Below are 15,069 nucleotides of genomic sequence, written 5' to 3'. Positions count from 1 at the left end.
AAACATTGAGGCCACCGTCTTGAAGCCCAGAAGCCAAAAATCACAAATTAGTTTCGGACTTTCGTTGCGCAGCATCATCATTGTACTTGCAAGGGAATATTCCCCTTTTTTATTCATTCTGGAAAATAAAGGTATTTGGTATGCTGTGATTTCACCCAAAACGGATTATCGTCGCAATTATACACTTTGCAAATGATCTCTATACAAGGGGCTAAAGAGACCATTTATGAGTAGTGTGACAATAGGCAAAGAAAAAAGCACTAGAGCAGACAACAAAGCGGTATCGATCGAACCCGACCCGTCCGTGCGTGCTGAATGCCCTTACGCATTTTTGTACACAGTGCCTATTGACTTGGGAAAAAGCGAAGATTTGACAAAATAACACGACTATTTCCTAGTAAATTTCTTAACTATTCTGTTGATTTGAGAAGCGAAACCTTCATTTCTAGAAAGAAAAATGTCTGATCTTTCATCTTTACATTTACTAAAAATCCTGAAAATACTTCAGTTTGGCGCAATTAGCAATTGTTTAGGAAAACACCACCACAGATCCAAATACCAGCAATGTACCAAAACGGCTCCGCCGCAGGAAGAGGTATCCGGTTTCGCGGGCCCGCACGCAAAGGGATATACAAATAAAAGAGGGGGGGGGGTTGAGGTCGAAGAGAAATTGAGAAGGATAAAAAACTGATAAAAAACGGAAGTGAGATATAAAGTGGTGAAGAGGAAAAGGAGAAGAAAGTGAAAAAGAAAGAGAATTAGGTAACGAGTAGGGGAGAGAGAATAAAAAAAATAAAAGAGAGGGAGGGGGGGGGGGGGGGGCTGGAAGATGAACATTTCTTACACCAATATCTTTGACGTTGTGCAGAATCGTGAAAGAAGAAAATATTCAAAATGGAGATAGATGTAAAAAAAACATGTTGGACTGTTGTACTGTAAACATCCCTGTTCATTTTGTCTTTGTAGCTTTGTAGGCCCTATATTCTCATATAAACTGATTAATTGTGAACTTTTTTATTGAAATGCCGAATACAATAATGATAAAGAAGAAGAAGAAAAGGATTGAAGAAGAAGAAAAAGAAGAAGGCGAAGAAGAAGAAAGAAGAGAAAAAAGAAGAGGAAGTAGAAGATAACAAAAAAGCAGAAGAAAGGAAAATAAAACTGAGACCTCCTTTTAAAGACAAGTCCACCCCAACAAAAATCTGATTTGAATAGAAAGAGAAAAATCAAACAAGCATAACACTGAAAATTTCATGTAAACTAAGAAAGTTATGACATTTTAAAGTTCCGCTTATTCTTCACAAAATAGTTATATGCTCAACTCAGTGATATGCAAATGAGAGAGTCGATCATGTCACTCACTCACTATTTCTTTTGTTTTTTATTGTTTGAATTATACTATATTTCAATTTTTACGAATTTGACAATTAGGACCCCCTTGCTTGAACCACAAAATGTTAAAATAATGGAATTCCATGTGTTTAGGAAGTAATTAAACTTTGTTTCACATGACAGTGACGAGAAAATCAAAATATATCATTTAATAAAATACAAAATAAATAGTGAGTGGGTGATGTCATCGATTCCCTCAATTTTGCATACCGAACAGGGTGTGCATATAACTGTTTTGTGAAATTAAGCGAAACTTTAAAATGTCATAACTTTTTTATTTTACATCCGATTTTGATGAAATTTATAGTGTTATGCTTGTTTGATTTTTCTCTTTCTATTCAAATCAGCTTTTTGTTGGGGTGGACTTGTCCTTTAATGGAGGTCTCGGTTTTATTTCCCTTTCTTCTGCTTTTTTGTTATCTTCTACTTCCTCTTCTTTTTTCTCTTCTTTCTTCTTCTTCGCCTTCTTCTTTTTCTTCTTCTTCAATCCTTTTCTTCTTCTTCTTTATAGTTATTTTATTCGGCATTTCAACAAAAAAAGTTTACAATGAATCAGTTTACATGAGAATATAGGGCCTACAAAGCTACAATGACAAAATGAACAGGGATGTTTACAGTACAAGTCCAAGTTGCCTGGGAAAGAAATTACTATAGCCCGCAGGCTTTCCTCCCCGACCTGGACTTATAAGGTAACATCCGCAAGAATAAAACATATATATAAACTTTATATCAAACAATAATATTGTTAAACAATAGTATTATTAGTTAGAGAGAGGTCTGTTGCTACAAAATATATTAATAATAAATCAAAGTGTGTCCAATGACATTTTCAAAACGAGAATAAATATGATACAAACAACTGATCAACTGAAAAAGCAGATGCACATGTATTAAATACAGTTTTAGTGGGGATGGGCATAATCTAAATCATAAATGCCCCCACCCTAGCAAAAAAAACCACAAGATATAAATTTACCGTCTGATGGACATTTTTGTTCAATAACAGTATTGTAAATAATTAATTCACTATAACATACATTAAAATTAGTGGTAGTATATTAATATTTTGGCTTCATAACTTTAATATAAATTTGATTTTATTTTATTTTATTTAATTTATTTATTTCCGTTTCACAATGTACATAGCATGATAAACATAATATAACAAGGTCGAAAATACTACAAGACAAAACATAATATATATATATCTAACATAATCATAGATTTAAGGAACACAATTCAGTAAATAAAGTTATTTCGGATGACATTTGTATTTAAAAGTAAAACGGAGGGACTTGCCGAAAAAAGGCAAAGCTTTTACAAGAGGCAAGCCCCTATCTTAGTTACATTACAAAATTACAACAAATAGACATTGAGTCGTAATAATAATTTTGTTTTAAAAAATACAAACAATTTTTGTGCACTTGAAAAAAACGTAACTGATGGATCATGTGAGAAAATATTACGTTTTATAATATTATAAGAGAGGGGGAGGTGAAGGGGAGAAGACAGGAGGGACAGAGGAGTACAGTACACTAAGTAGAAAGAAAGAAGATAGAAGGCGGGCAGCAGGAGCAGGTACTTTGGCTAATTGTAATTTTAAGAAGAAAAAAAAAATAATATACATGACTTTATGTATATAATAAATTTATTTTATTTCAATCACTAAGAAAAAAAAATAAATAAATAAAACGGACAAAAAACCCACATGTCTACCATCCCTTATACCAACCATTTTAATCACTAAAATAAAAATCATTAACCATTTTTTCTTATATTTATAAAAATATAAATATAAGAAAACAAAAATCTGCCTACCCCCCCTTTACCATTTCAATCACTAAATAAAAATGAATTAGAAAACAAATACATTTAATTTCAATTAATTCAATTCTAATTTCAATTCAATTTATTGTTAACAATCAAATACAAAAACAATACAAACAAATTAACAACAATGAAGGGAAATTACAATGATGGTAAGGTGACCCCGGAGAAGCAAGGCTTAGAATAGGGGCCACCAGGTAACATATATATCAACAATTATCAAAACACAAAAAATAATAACACACTAATACAGCCCCCCAAAAAAGTACATTGGTAATTTCAGAAGGTTAAAAGGTTAACATTGCCCTGCATAACTTTTTAAATCTAGTAATAGTGGAGCTCTTTTTAATGTCATTGGCAAGTTTATTCCATGATTTAGGGAAAGTCATTTTAAAAGAATTAGAAACGACAGAAGTTTGAACTTGAGGGAGACGAATGAGATCACATTGACGAGTATTGTAAGTATGAACTGATGAATTTGGAGCAAAAATATATCTTAAGGTAGGAGGTAAAATGTTAATATGGAACTTGTACATGAAAACAAGAAAATTCAGTGATATTAAGCCATTTAATGGTAAAATGTTTAATTGGGAAAATAGCGGTTTGGAGTGACTATTAAATGCAGCATTACATATAATTCGGATTGCTTTCTTTTGTAGAATGCATAACTTATCTAAGTGAGTTTTAAATGTGTGACCCCAGACAATATTACAGTAGTTTAAGTGTGGGAGAATAATACTGATATATAAAGAAGTCAAAATAGTCTGAGGCATACAAAGTCTAAGTCTGCAGAGAACCCCGATGGATCTTGATATCTTAGTACAAACTGAGTTGAGATGGGGTTTCCAAGAAAGATATTCATTTAAAAAGACACCTAGAAATTGGATACTGTCAACTTTAGATACAACATTACCTCCAATAATAAGATTAGTAATATTCTGAGGAACCGTCCTGCCTCTTCCTCGAAAAATTATATACTTGGTCTTCTCAGAATTCAAGAGCAGTTTATTACAAACGAACCATTTATGTAGTTTATCCAATTCATCATTTGCTGATGATATAAGATCATTAATTTTTTGTGAGTAAGTGAAACAGTGGTATCATCAGCAAATAATGAAAATCGTAAAACTGAGGAGCAATTAGTTTTATCATTTAGATATAAAAGAAAGAGGAGGGGGCCTAACACAGACCCCTGAGGAATTCCACAAGATATATAACTTAGATTTGACACCATCGACCACCACTTGTTGCCTTCTACATGTACGTATCAAATAACTGGTGAACCACTGTAGTGGAACCCCTCTAACACCATAGTTTTCTAATTTACTTATCAAAATGTGGTGATCGAGGGTCTCAAATGCCTTTGAGAGGTCCATAAATACACGAAGACAATAGTTGCTATCATCGATTGCTTGTGATGTAATGTTTATTAAATTTAATACACCAAGTTATGTAGAAAAATCTTTTCTAAATCCAAATTGTTGTGAAATTAATATGTCATTGGACGAGAGGAGTTTGAAAAGCCGCGTATAAATGATTTTTTCTAGCATTTTTGAAAAGAAAGATAAAAGGGCAATAGGTCTATAATTAATGATGTCATGCTTATCACCCTTTTTGCAAATGGGTACTATCATAGCAGTCTTAAGTTTATCAGGAACAGTGCCTTACGACATTGATTCATTGAATATAAAGCAAAGTGGGTAATAATAAAATGGATACATGCCTTGATAACATGTGCTGCAATGCAGTCTGAACCTGGTGAGGCAGATGATTTCATGGAAGAGAGAACATTAAGTATTTCGGTATGGGAAGTTGGGTTAAAGAATAGTGAAACTGGTACACGGTTGAATAAATAGTCATTGAAAATGAGACGAGGAAATGGATATCTTTTCTTGTGTAATCTTACCGATATCAACAAATTAATTATTGAATGCTTCAGCATTCAGCAATAGAAGCTTTACCCAATATTTTGGTTTGATTGTAGTACATATGAGAAGGTATTGACTTTTTTCTCTTACCCATGAGCTAGTTTATTACGGACCAATTTTTTTTCATGTTACCTTTCACGTTTTTAAATAAGTTTTCATAATATAATTTTTTACGTTGACAAATGATACCTGTTAAAATATTCTCGTACCTAACATATTTATCACGATTTGAAATGTCAGCCTTCTTTAGATAACGACAGTAAAGTTTATGTTTTTTCTTAATAGATTTGCTAATACCCTTTGTGATCCAAGGTTTATCGTATTTTTTACGGACTTTCCTCTTTACAAGTGGAAAACATTCAAAATATAAATGACTAAGTTTATGAATGAATAGTTCATAAGATATATTAACATCTGATTGACAGTAAATGCCTGACCAGTCAATCAAGTGTAGTTTACTTTTAAATAAGTTAATTTTATCATTTGTAAAACGCGTGATTTAGTACAAAAAGGTGGATTAATAGAAATTGGTAATTCTTCTTTCAAACAAAAAATCGGGAAATGATCTCAGATATCGGAATATGTTATACCACAGTTTTTATGCATATGAATACAATTGGTAAAAATGTTATCAATCAAAGTTGCAGAATGTCTAGTTACCCGTGTTGGTTTAGTAATAGATGGAAATAAACCATATGAAAACAGATTATCCAAAAAATGACTAGTTTTATAATTTATATCATAATTTAGTAAATTGATATTAAAATCACCTAACAGATATATTTCTTTATTATGTGGATTCATATTGACAAAAATACTTGAGAGTGTTTCTTCAAACATGGCAATATCAGTATTAGGTACTCTGTAAACACATCCAGTAATAATTGCTTTCTTTTTGGGTTGTTGAATTTCAATAAAGAGAGTGTCACAATGATCACAGCTAAAAGATATATCAGAACATAAATTATAATCAATATCGTCTCTAATATACATGTATAAAGCTACTCCTCTTCCGTGTTTATTAAGTCTATATATATGGACAAGTGAGTATCCATCGACTTCAAACATATGAACTAGAATATTGCTACGAAACCAAGTTTCAGAAATTCCAATAATTGTAAACCTATCATTTAATGAATTGAGTAGAAGTAGTAATTCGTTATAGTTACGAACCAGGCTCCTTGAATTGACATGTAGTATTGAAAAAAGTTTGAGGAGTAGATTTATATTTTTGGACGAAATCATCAGAAAACATATACGTACAGGGATCATTTATTACATCATCATAATCAAGAGAGAATTGTAATGTATTTAAGTCATTCCCAATATCATTTAGACTAAGAGGGTTAACAGATAAAGAGTTATATTTTTCTTCATTAATATTTTTTTCTAAACGAAAAAAAGTAAATACAGACAATCATCATCTTGATAATGATTGAAAGGAAATATATTGACTCTAATTGATTGTAGTTTACAACAGTTATGACAAAGATTACTATTACTTCTCATTAGAGGAGCAGAGGAGAGAATTGAAAAAAAGAAGGGGGGGGGGGCAGACTGCCCCCTCTGCCCCCCCCCCCCCCCCGTAGGTACGCTAGTGTACACAAGTCTATGGCTTATGTACTGTTGTGCTGCTTTGTGCGATCCGATTGATTCCGTATGCCATATACGATAGTCTACGCTTATAAACCCTATTATAGGTATCAGGGGAAACATATACGATACGATTCATTTCTGATGTTTTTGTGTGTTTAATTTGATTTCTTTTATCAATTATTTATAACAAAAAGTCCCTTTTTAGGTAATTGATATTCATTTTATCGGTAGATTACACCATATTTCTCAACCCAGTAATCTTCCCTGCTGTTAACGAAGACTAGCGGCTGAACAGGAGGCGTGTCCACTTTTAACGACTTTCCCTCAAAAATCTGAGGGAGTAACGCCACCGCTGAGCAAGTGGTCTAGACGATTTTTCCTCGGAGTAGAGGTTCTCGGTTTTGCGCGCACACTCGGCTGGGCGTACGCACGGGATAGTACGTATATATCGGTGAAAGTAGATTCGATTAAAATCGTCTAGAACTAGACTATGAAAATACATGTGTACGCGTGTATCTCCTACATACTGTATACCGCCGTCCATTGTTTGGAGACCTTTCGTTTTCTGTGACGAGCCATGTGGACGTACGAGATTAAGGAATTTTGGGAGCGCTGCGCATGCGCGAAGTAATCTGTGACGAGCCTTCTCGTTCACTGCCCAAATCTGCGACTCGTATTTGAGGGTTTTGACGTTCGGTGTCATAGTGCTCGAACGAGCGCTAGTTCGGACATTATGACGTCATCCAAGCTTAGCATAAATGAATGAAGCCGCATGAACATTTGAGTTTCGTTGATTCAGCAGGGCTGGTAAACTGCAAATTACTGCTTGTTACCAGCTTTTCCATTAAATTTAGTTTGTCCTGTTTTCCGACACTACATATCCGATAGGTAATTGATGTTCTATTTTCAAACAACTGTGTTTTTCGGCTTTTTGCGCAAGAGTGCAAATGTTGCACCCACAGTCGCCCCACTGGTTCGTGGCTACGCCTGATTCTCCGGCCGAGCATCGGCACACGGCCCGCTCGCTATCACGCTGGTATATGCTGTGGCCTGGTACGTCGACTTAAATCAATGTAAGAACGTGATACTGAACGAGCGGTGTCACCACTTCCGGTGAACTAGGACTACGTTGCAGTCGCAGAAAATCGAAAGCTCCTTGTTATCTGTAAAAACACGTGCCTCACTCTCCCCCCCTCTCTCTCTCTCCTAATTTGGTTTCTCTCTCCCTCTTTCAAACATTCAATTTACGTAATATCAATTTTGTTCATCACTTATCCTTAGTCCGGGCGTACCATGTGCCGTAATTAGACCACATTCATCGCCATAAATTCAGTGCAGCGACATGTTACTGTAATCCATAATATCCAACTTTCTTGCAAATTCCTGAACATTCATTTTCAGTTTATGATCTGCTGCACAATCCATGATCAATACATTAGAATATCATTTCCACTATTGTCGGCGGAAATTATGGAAATTTCACCGATTACTAAGTCGATATGCGAGTTCAAAACATGTAAAAAATACGTCTGTCCTAAATCAATCATTGCTCTGGTTGACGAAGCCATGCAATTAAGAATTTGATTTTTTTATCTTATTCAATATATTATTATACTAGTCTGCCTCTCAGCTCCATGCCAAAACATCCCCAACTTCCAGCCCAGATGAGTTACAATTAAGCAATAGATATAAAACGAAAACTATCATGATGATCATGATGACCATATTCTCCATGATCAATGCTAGCAGCGAACAGGGGTGAGATCGATGGTATTATGAACATGGTCCATGCTTTAGATGGTAAAACCGACATGACCGATATCACTGACCGAGAGCTAGTTACCGTGGGAACGAATATATTTTCCAGGTCTTTCTTATCATAATACAGTACCCGAAATAACTTTCAGCCTGATCATGCATGGGAGTACCGTAGGCCTATAGCACATAACACATTATACACGCAGTACACACACACCGCACGATCTGCTGATACTATGGTGGCCCTGAAGGGACATCGCAAATACACCAAATCGCGAATATTCACGACGAAATTCACGACGTCGCCAATTTTGTCGTCAATTTAAATATTCACGACGAAATTAGCGACGAAATTCACGACGTCGTGAATTTCGTCGCCAATTTCATCGTGAATTTGTTTTGCTTGCCTGGGCGGTATGTGGGTTAAAACCAGTTCGTCTGCTGCTAATTCCTCCACTCACAACAGGGTCTACATTCATTTAGTCTAATGCAATTCTGTCCATTAACTTTTCGCCTAACAACCATATGGTCCAATGACCATTTGGTCCAGTCATCACTTCGTCTAATCACCAGTTCGTCTATGACCATTTCGTCTCATAACTAGTTGGTCTAATATCAATTTTATTTTCCTTAATTTCGCCCAATTAACACTGGCATATGGAAAAAATGGCAATTGGACCAACTTGGTTATTAGACGAAATGGCAATTAGACCACGTGGATAGTGGACGAACTGATGGTAGACCAAAATGATAGCAGACGAGTTGGCATTAGACCAATTGCAAATAAACCATTGAAACGACAGAACGATGTCCACTGCTATCCATATGCATAGGCGGATCCAGGGGGAGGGGGGCCGAGGGCCCCCCCCCCTATCGGCGAAGCAAAAAAAAAGAAAAAAAGGGAAGAAAGAAAAAAAAAGGACGGAAAAGAGAGGAGAAAAAAAGAAGAGGAGGAAGACGAGTGAATAAAATAAGATGGGGGGAAGACATGGAAATAAAAAGAATCTCTCATGTCACTATATAAAATTTTCGCTCGCGCTTCGCGCTCGCATTGCCTGTTAGGTGTTCCAGGGGAGGATCCGGCCTTCGCCAATAGGGGGGGGGGCCGGAATTATTTTTTAGCCATATTTCTGTGAAGGGGTAGTCTTCTTAGCTTTATTCTTATAAATCAACATAAATATATAATATCATAATGTGAGCGCGAAGCGCGAGCTGATTTTTTTGGGAAATCTTATGTAATTTTTCCTAAAATTTGAATAATATGGGCAATGTTTGTTTTCCTAAAAAAGATGTGTATGCAAATAAATGATTACTACGAACGCGAAGCGCGAGCAGAAATGAACTGGTGGAAAAGGTACCTGTTAATGACTGCATGCAGTTTAATAGTCATGAAGACGTTATATATTTAAAAAATCAAATAATGCGAGCGCGATGCGCCAGCCGATTTTTTTTGGCATTTTTACCTAAAGAATGGAAATTCTAAGGACTTTTTGTAACTTAAACAGAATAGGTTTATAATAAACAATTGATGCGAGCGCGAAGCGCGAGCTTAAAGATTTTGACATTTCTACATAAAGAATGGAAAATTTTTGTAATCGTGAACAGGATAGCTATATAACTAAACAATTGATGCGAGCGCGAAGCGCGAGCGAAAAAAAATCGAGATTTAGACCTAAATACGGGACACTCTATTCATGTTTTATAAATTTTGAAAAGAATGAGTAATTCCTTCATTAATGATGCGAGCACAAAGCGCGAGCAGAAAATTGTTTATATTGTGATCTGAAACTGGATAATGATTTAAATAGAGAACAAGTTGAATATCTGAATAAACATGCACGCGCGTGTTTCATATTTAGACCTAGAATTTTGGCATTCTATATAGTTTTTTCATCTTTTATCATGAAAATCAAAGCGAGCGCGAAGCGCGAGCATTAACTATTTGATATTCCGATCTGAAAAAAAGAGTCAATTTCAGCTCTATATTTCAAGCACTTTGTAAGAAAATCGTAAGGTGGGTATGGATCGCACAGAGCTGATTTTTTTCATTATAATTACTTTGAGTTTTGACATAGGACCGGTACATCCTTAGGACATGTCATCATATGAAAATGATGACTGTCTTCCTATTCCTCTTGCCAAGCACGAGATGAAACAAAAGGGACAATTCAATTATTAAATTAATATCTTATTCATTAATGCCTAATGAGGGCGCGAAGTCTGATGATATTATGGCCTGAAAACTGGACATTTCGAGCACCTTTTGTAATTATAGATAGGATGCATCAGTTAATATATTTTTAACAATTAATGCGAACGCAAATTGCGAGCCTAAATCTTTGTATTCATTGTCATGAATAGGGGATTGTATAATCAATATTGAGACATACAATCAAAATGCGAGCGTGCAGCGCTAGCTGATACGTTTTGACAATCAGACGTAAAAAGGGATATTTTGAAAACTTTATGGAATACACGAAAATAATAGAAACCTGATAAATCGAAATTTGCGAACGCGCAGCGCGAGCGAAAAATGTTAATTTTCAGACCATAAAACTGTCATATTTATAGAGCACTCTTTAAAAATCAATTTGTAAATCACGGAAAATAATGAAACTTTGATTTTGGAGTGACTTTCAAACTTTATATTTAAATTCCATATTGAACAAGAAATGAAAATCACCGAAGAGGCAATATGAGCGCGAAGCGCGAGCGAACATTTTATATAGTGACATGAAAGATTATTTTTATTTCCATGTCTTCCCCTCATCTTGTTTTTTTCACTCGTCTTCCTCCTTCTTTTTTTCTCCTCTCTTTTCCCTCCTTTTTTCTTTCTTTCTTCCCTGTTTTCCTTTTTTTTGCTCCGCCAATAGGAGGGGGGGGGGGGGCCCTCGGCCCCCCTCCCCCCTGGATCCGCCTATGCATATGGATAGCAGTGGACATCGTTCTGTCGTTTCAATGGTTTATTTTCAATTGGTCTAATGCCAACTCGTCTGCTATCATTTTGGTCTACCATCAGTTCGTCCATTATCCACATGGTCTAACTGCCATTTCGTCTAATAACCAAGTTGGTCCAATTGCCATTTATTCCATATGCCATTTGGTCTAAATGAACTTAGTGTTAATTGGGCGAAATTATTAAAGGAAAATAAAATTGATATTAGACCGACTAGTTATGAGACGAAATGGTCATAGACGAACTGGTGATTAGACGAAGTGATGACTGGACCAAATGGTTATTGGACCATATGATTGTTAGGCGAAAAGTTAATGGACAGAATTGCATTAGACTAAATGAATGTAGACCCTGTTGTGAGTGGAGGAATTAGCAGCAGACGAATTGGTTTCAACCCGCATACCGCCCAGGCAAGCAAACAAATTCACGACGAAATTGGCGACGAAATTCACGACGTCGTGAATTTAGTCGTGAATAATTCGCGACGAAATTCACGATGTCGCGAATTTCGTCGCGAATTTCGTCGTGAATATTCAATTTGACGACGAAATTGGCGACGTAGTGAATTTCGTCGCCAATTTCGTTGTGAATATTCGCGATTTGGTCTATTTGCGATGTCCCTTCAGGGCCATCATATGTTGCAGCGGAGTATCGCGGCACAAAGGCTGAACGCAAAGACTAGCGTACTGTTAGGATAAATTTTGTTTGCATTTTTTCATCATTAACGTGTCTCCTTTCTTCAATAGCATCTAAGCACCACGGTGGCGAATTTTCTAATCTTGTGTATAGACGAGAAATTTGATTTTCTTTAACATATTTGAAAATAAAAAACCGCCACCGTGGTCTTTTTTCTATATGAATTTTTTAGTGAGGGAATGTCAGACACCCCATTCATTTTGTACAGGAAAGCTATTCGGTGAGATCCTAAAAGATGACGTCATGCGACGATCAATCCCTGTTATTCGAGATTCTGTCGATCTCGGAAAACCGGGAGTTTCCTTGTCTGATAACGTTCTTATTGTTCGTCTATTTCTCAAAACGTTCACCTATCTACGCGTCTGATTTTTTTCCTTTCCTCTAAAACCACTTTATATGGAATGGATGCCACTTTTAACAATATGGTAACCTATTTGTTCGTGTATTGGGATTTCTCCTGATTTAAGTGAGAGCTGGTACTAGATTTTAAATATTATACAATGACATATTAACTAGAAGGCAGCTTTCTATTATTTATTCTTTCATTATAATTTATTTTATTTTCCAACCTATAGCCTCTCCATCTACTGCTGGTACTACTGTCACTGCTGAGTATGTAACCTATGGAACAGACAACATTAGAGTGACATGTACTGCACAGAATGAACCTAGTCCAATAATGAGAAACTACTATATATTATCTAACGGTACCCTGATACATGAATCAATGAATACTGTGAAAGATGTCACTGTTTCAAATCCTGAAGCTGGAACAGAGTACACATGTATGGCTGGTAATTACCTTGGTAATACATCAATTAGTGCAGCTGTAACATATGAACAACCAAGTAAGAAATATACCTCCTTATTTCTGATTCTTATCTTTATCCTAAAAAATCTTTCTTTGTTGTCGCTTTTATAAAGCTCACGATTTCAACCTTTCCGTGTGATAAGTTTGTTCTTGTACAGGATTTTCTTCTTGTGACCCCGCAGGTTTTATATTTTCTTAGAGCCCCAAAGCACCTTCCTCCTGTCTATTCTTTTATATCAAGAAACCAGCTTTTGATGTAAGCGTGTGTGCGCACGTGCGTGTGTGTGAGGGCTTGTCGGGGAGGGTGCACGCTGGTATGTGCCCGTAGATATGGTTTACGCTGTGCAGTAAAGTGTGATTTGTATGTGTATGTCTTGTATGTAGAGGAAACTGCCTTTGTATAGACCATTCGCCCCCCCCCAAAAAAAAAAATGCAAAAGAGATTAACAAAATGATGACAATAGCAAGCATTCATGAGGCTCATTTTGTTTTAAAGTGAGCACTTACAGTATATACAATGCGAAGAAAGAGCAATCAAATTCACCCTATCCTTTTTTTTGGTGTTTTATTTTCTATAAAAAATGAGAAATTGCCATTTCAAAATTCAACATGGAAATTTTAATTGTGGCTTTCTACAAACCATGTCACACCTTCCACAAACTCAGTGAGAAATGTGACCAAAAATAACCGATGGCGGCATATAGGAAGGTTGTGAGGTGTGCTAATTTCTGGTCAAATATCTTACATTCACTGGGAGACGATGGAGATTTACTTCTTTTTTTCATGTAAAAATCATTAATCTAGTTATAACTCTTTTTTCTTTACATTCTTGTTGTTTTCAATATCAGGGACAACCAATCTTCCCCCGACAACTGGTATGTAGGCCTACTTTAATCCTTTTATAACATTATTTGCGCGAAATTGTGAATTATAAGCAACATTTTATTTGTTGTTATTGTTCTTGATGATGATGATGGGTTCTTGTATTAAAATAGCGCCGGTATCAGCTGGGCGCTAATGGCGCATGCTCAAAAATAGGAAATATCTCACAAATGTCAATGTCTTCAAACAGTGCTTAGAATCATCATTCAGTTCAAATTACATCGTGCAGATGGTCATATCCTCTTTTTCACCTCCTCCAAATAATTACTCAATGGATATTATATACCTGAACTTAAAAACCAATTCTTTTTTTGGGATTGAGATGAAATAATCCTGCACGATATACCAGCGACTATGAATCATAACCATGATAACGTTGTCAGTCAATCTACGTAAAACATTATGGTGTAGTAACCTTTGTTTTAGACACTACATTGCAAATGTAATTACTGATGTAAACCAGGATTATATTTTTCAACTTTATTTAGATTTGTTTTTGTATATATTTTTTTTATTGGGTCAACAAAGACCACATATGAACACAATATAATGAAAATCTTACAAAAGTATTAACTTATCATGAACTCATCAGGGAAAAAACTGTTGATTTTGATATTAGGTGATGAAATTTAGCAGACATAACAGTAACACTTTCAAATATTTGTTTTTTTTGATCGAACGCATTTGAAAGAAACGCTAACTGGAATAGACGATCAAATCAACGAAGGGCTTGTTGACCTTTATTCCTCGTCTTTTCCTTCATCCAATTTTGTGTTTTTATCATTCTTTCATCTGTTTTTTGGTTATCGTTTATTCTTGGTGACTATGTCAGTTTGATTTTTCAAACATATTTTTTTAAATTAATATTCACCTAAATACGTCTTCACGCCTACACCCGTAATGGATACAAAATTATAATGTATAAAAAGTTTATTCATGTCTCTATTTATTACATCTATTTAAAAAAATTCAATTCAAGGGGTGGGAGTGGTGGGGCTATTCAAAAAGACGAATTCAGGTACATGTACATATTCGGGATTGTGCAGTTCCCCCAAAGTCAAAATGTAATAAACAATTGAATAAGAATATAATCTAAACAATAGATGTTGCCTCATAACGTATCCAGCTATAGATTGCGACCTTCCAATATTTGTGATGAATAATAATAAATAGGAAAAGAGCGTTAAGCCAAAATAGATTTAAGAAAAGGAAATTTCAGGTAG

General features: G+C 35.3%; 1 protein-coding gene across 4 annotated transcripts in view; it reads left to right on the top strand.

Annotated features, from left to right (window-relative positions):
• LOC129267420 (fibroblast growth factor receptor 3-like) overlaps positions 1–15,069 on the top strand; it is a 45,409-nt gene that overhangs the window by 17,251 nt on the left and 13,089 nt on the right. For all 4 annotated transcript variants that reach the window (XM_064103469.1, XM_064103468.1, XM_064103470.1 and 1 more), the window contains exons 5-6: positions 12,729–13,001; positions 13,813–13,839. In XM_064103469.1, the coding sequence (XP_063959539.1) occupies positions 12,729–13,001; positions 13,813–13,839 (300 nt within the window). The remainder of the gene's footprint in view (positions 1–12,728; positions 13,002–13,812; positions 13,840–15,069) is intronic.

The sequence above is a fragment of the Lytechinus pictus genome, chromosome 8 (genome assembly GCF_037042905.1).
Source record: "Lytechinus pictus isolate F3 Inbred chromosome 8, Lp3.0, whole genome shotgun sequence".
NCBI lineage: Eukaryota > Metazoa > Echinodermata > Echinoidea > Temnopleuroida > Toxopneustidae > Lytechinus > Lytechinus pictus.
The sequence above is the reverse complement of the archived record's forward strand: the minus strand, read 5'-3'. Positions and strand labels throughout refer to the sequence as shown.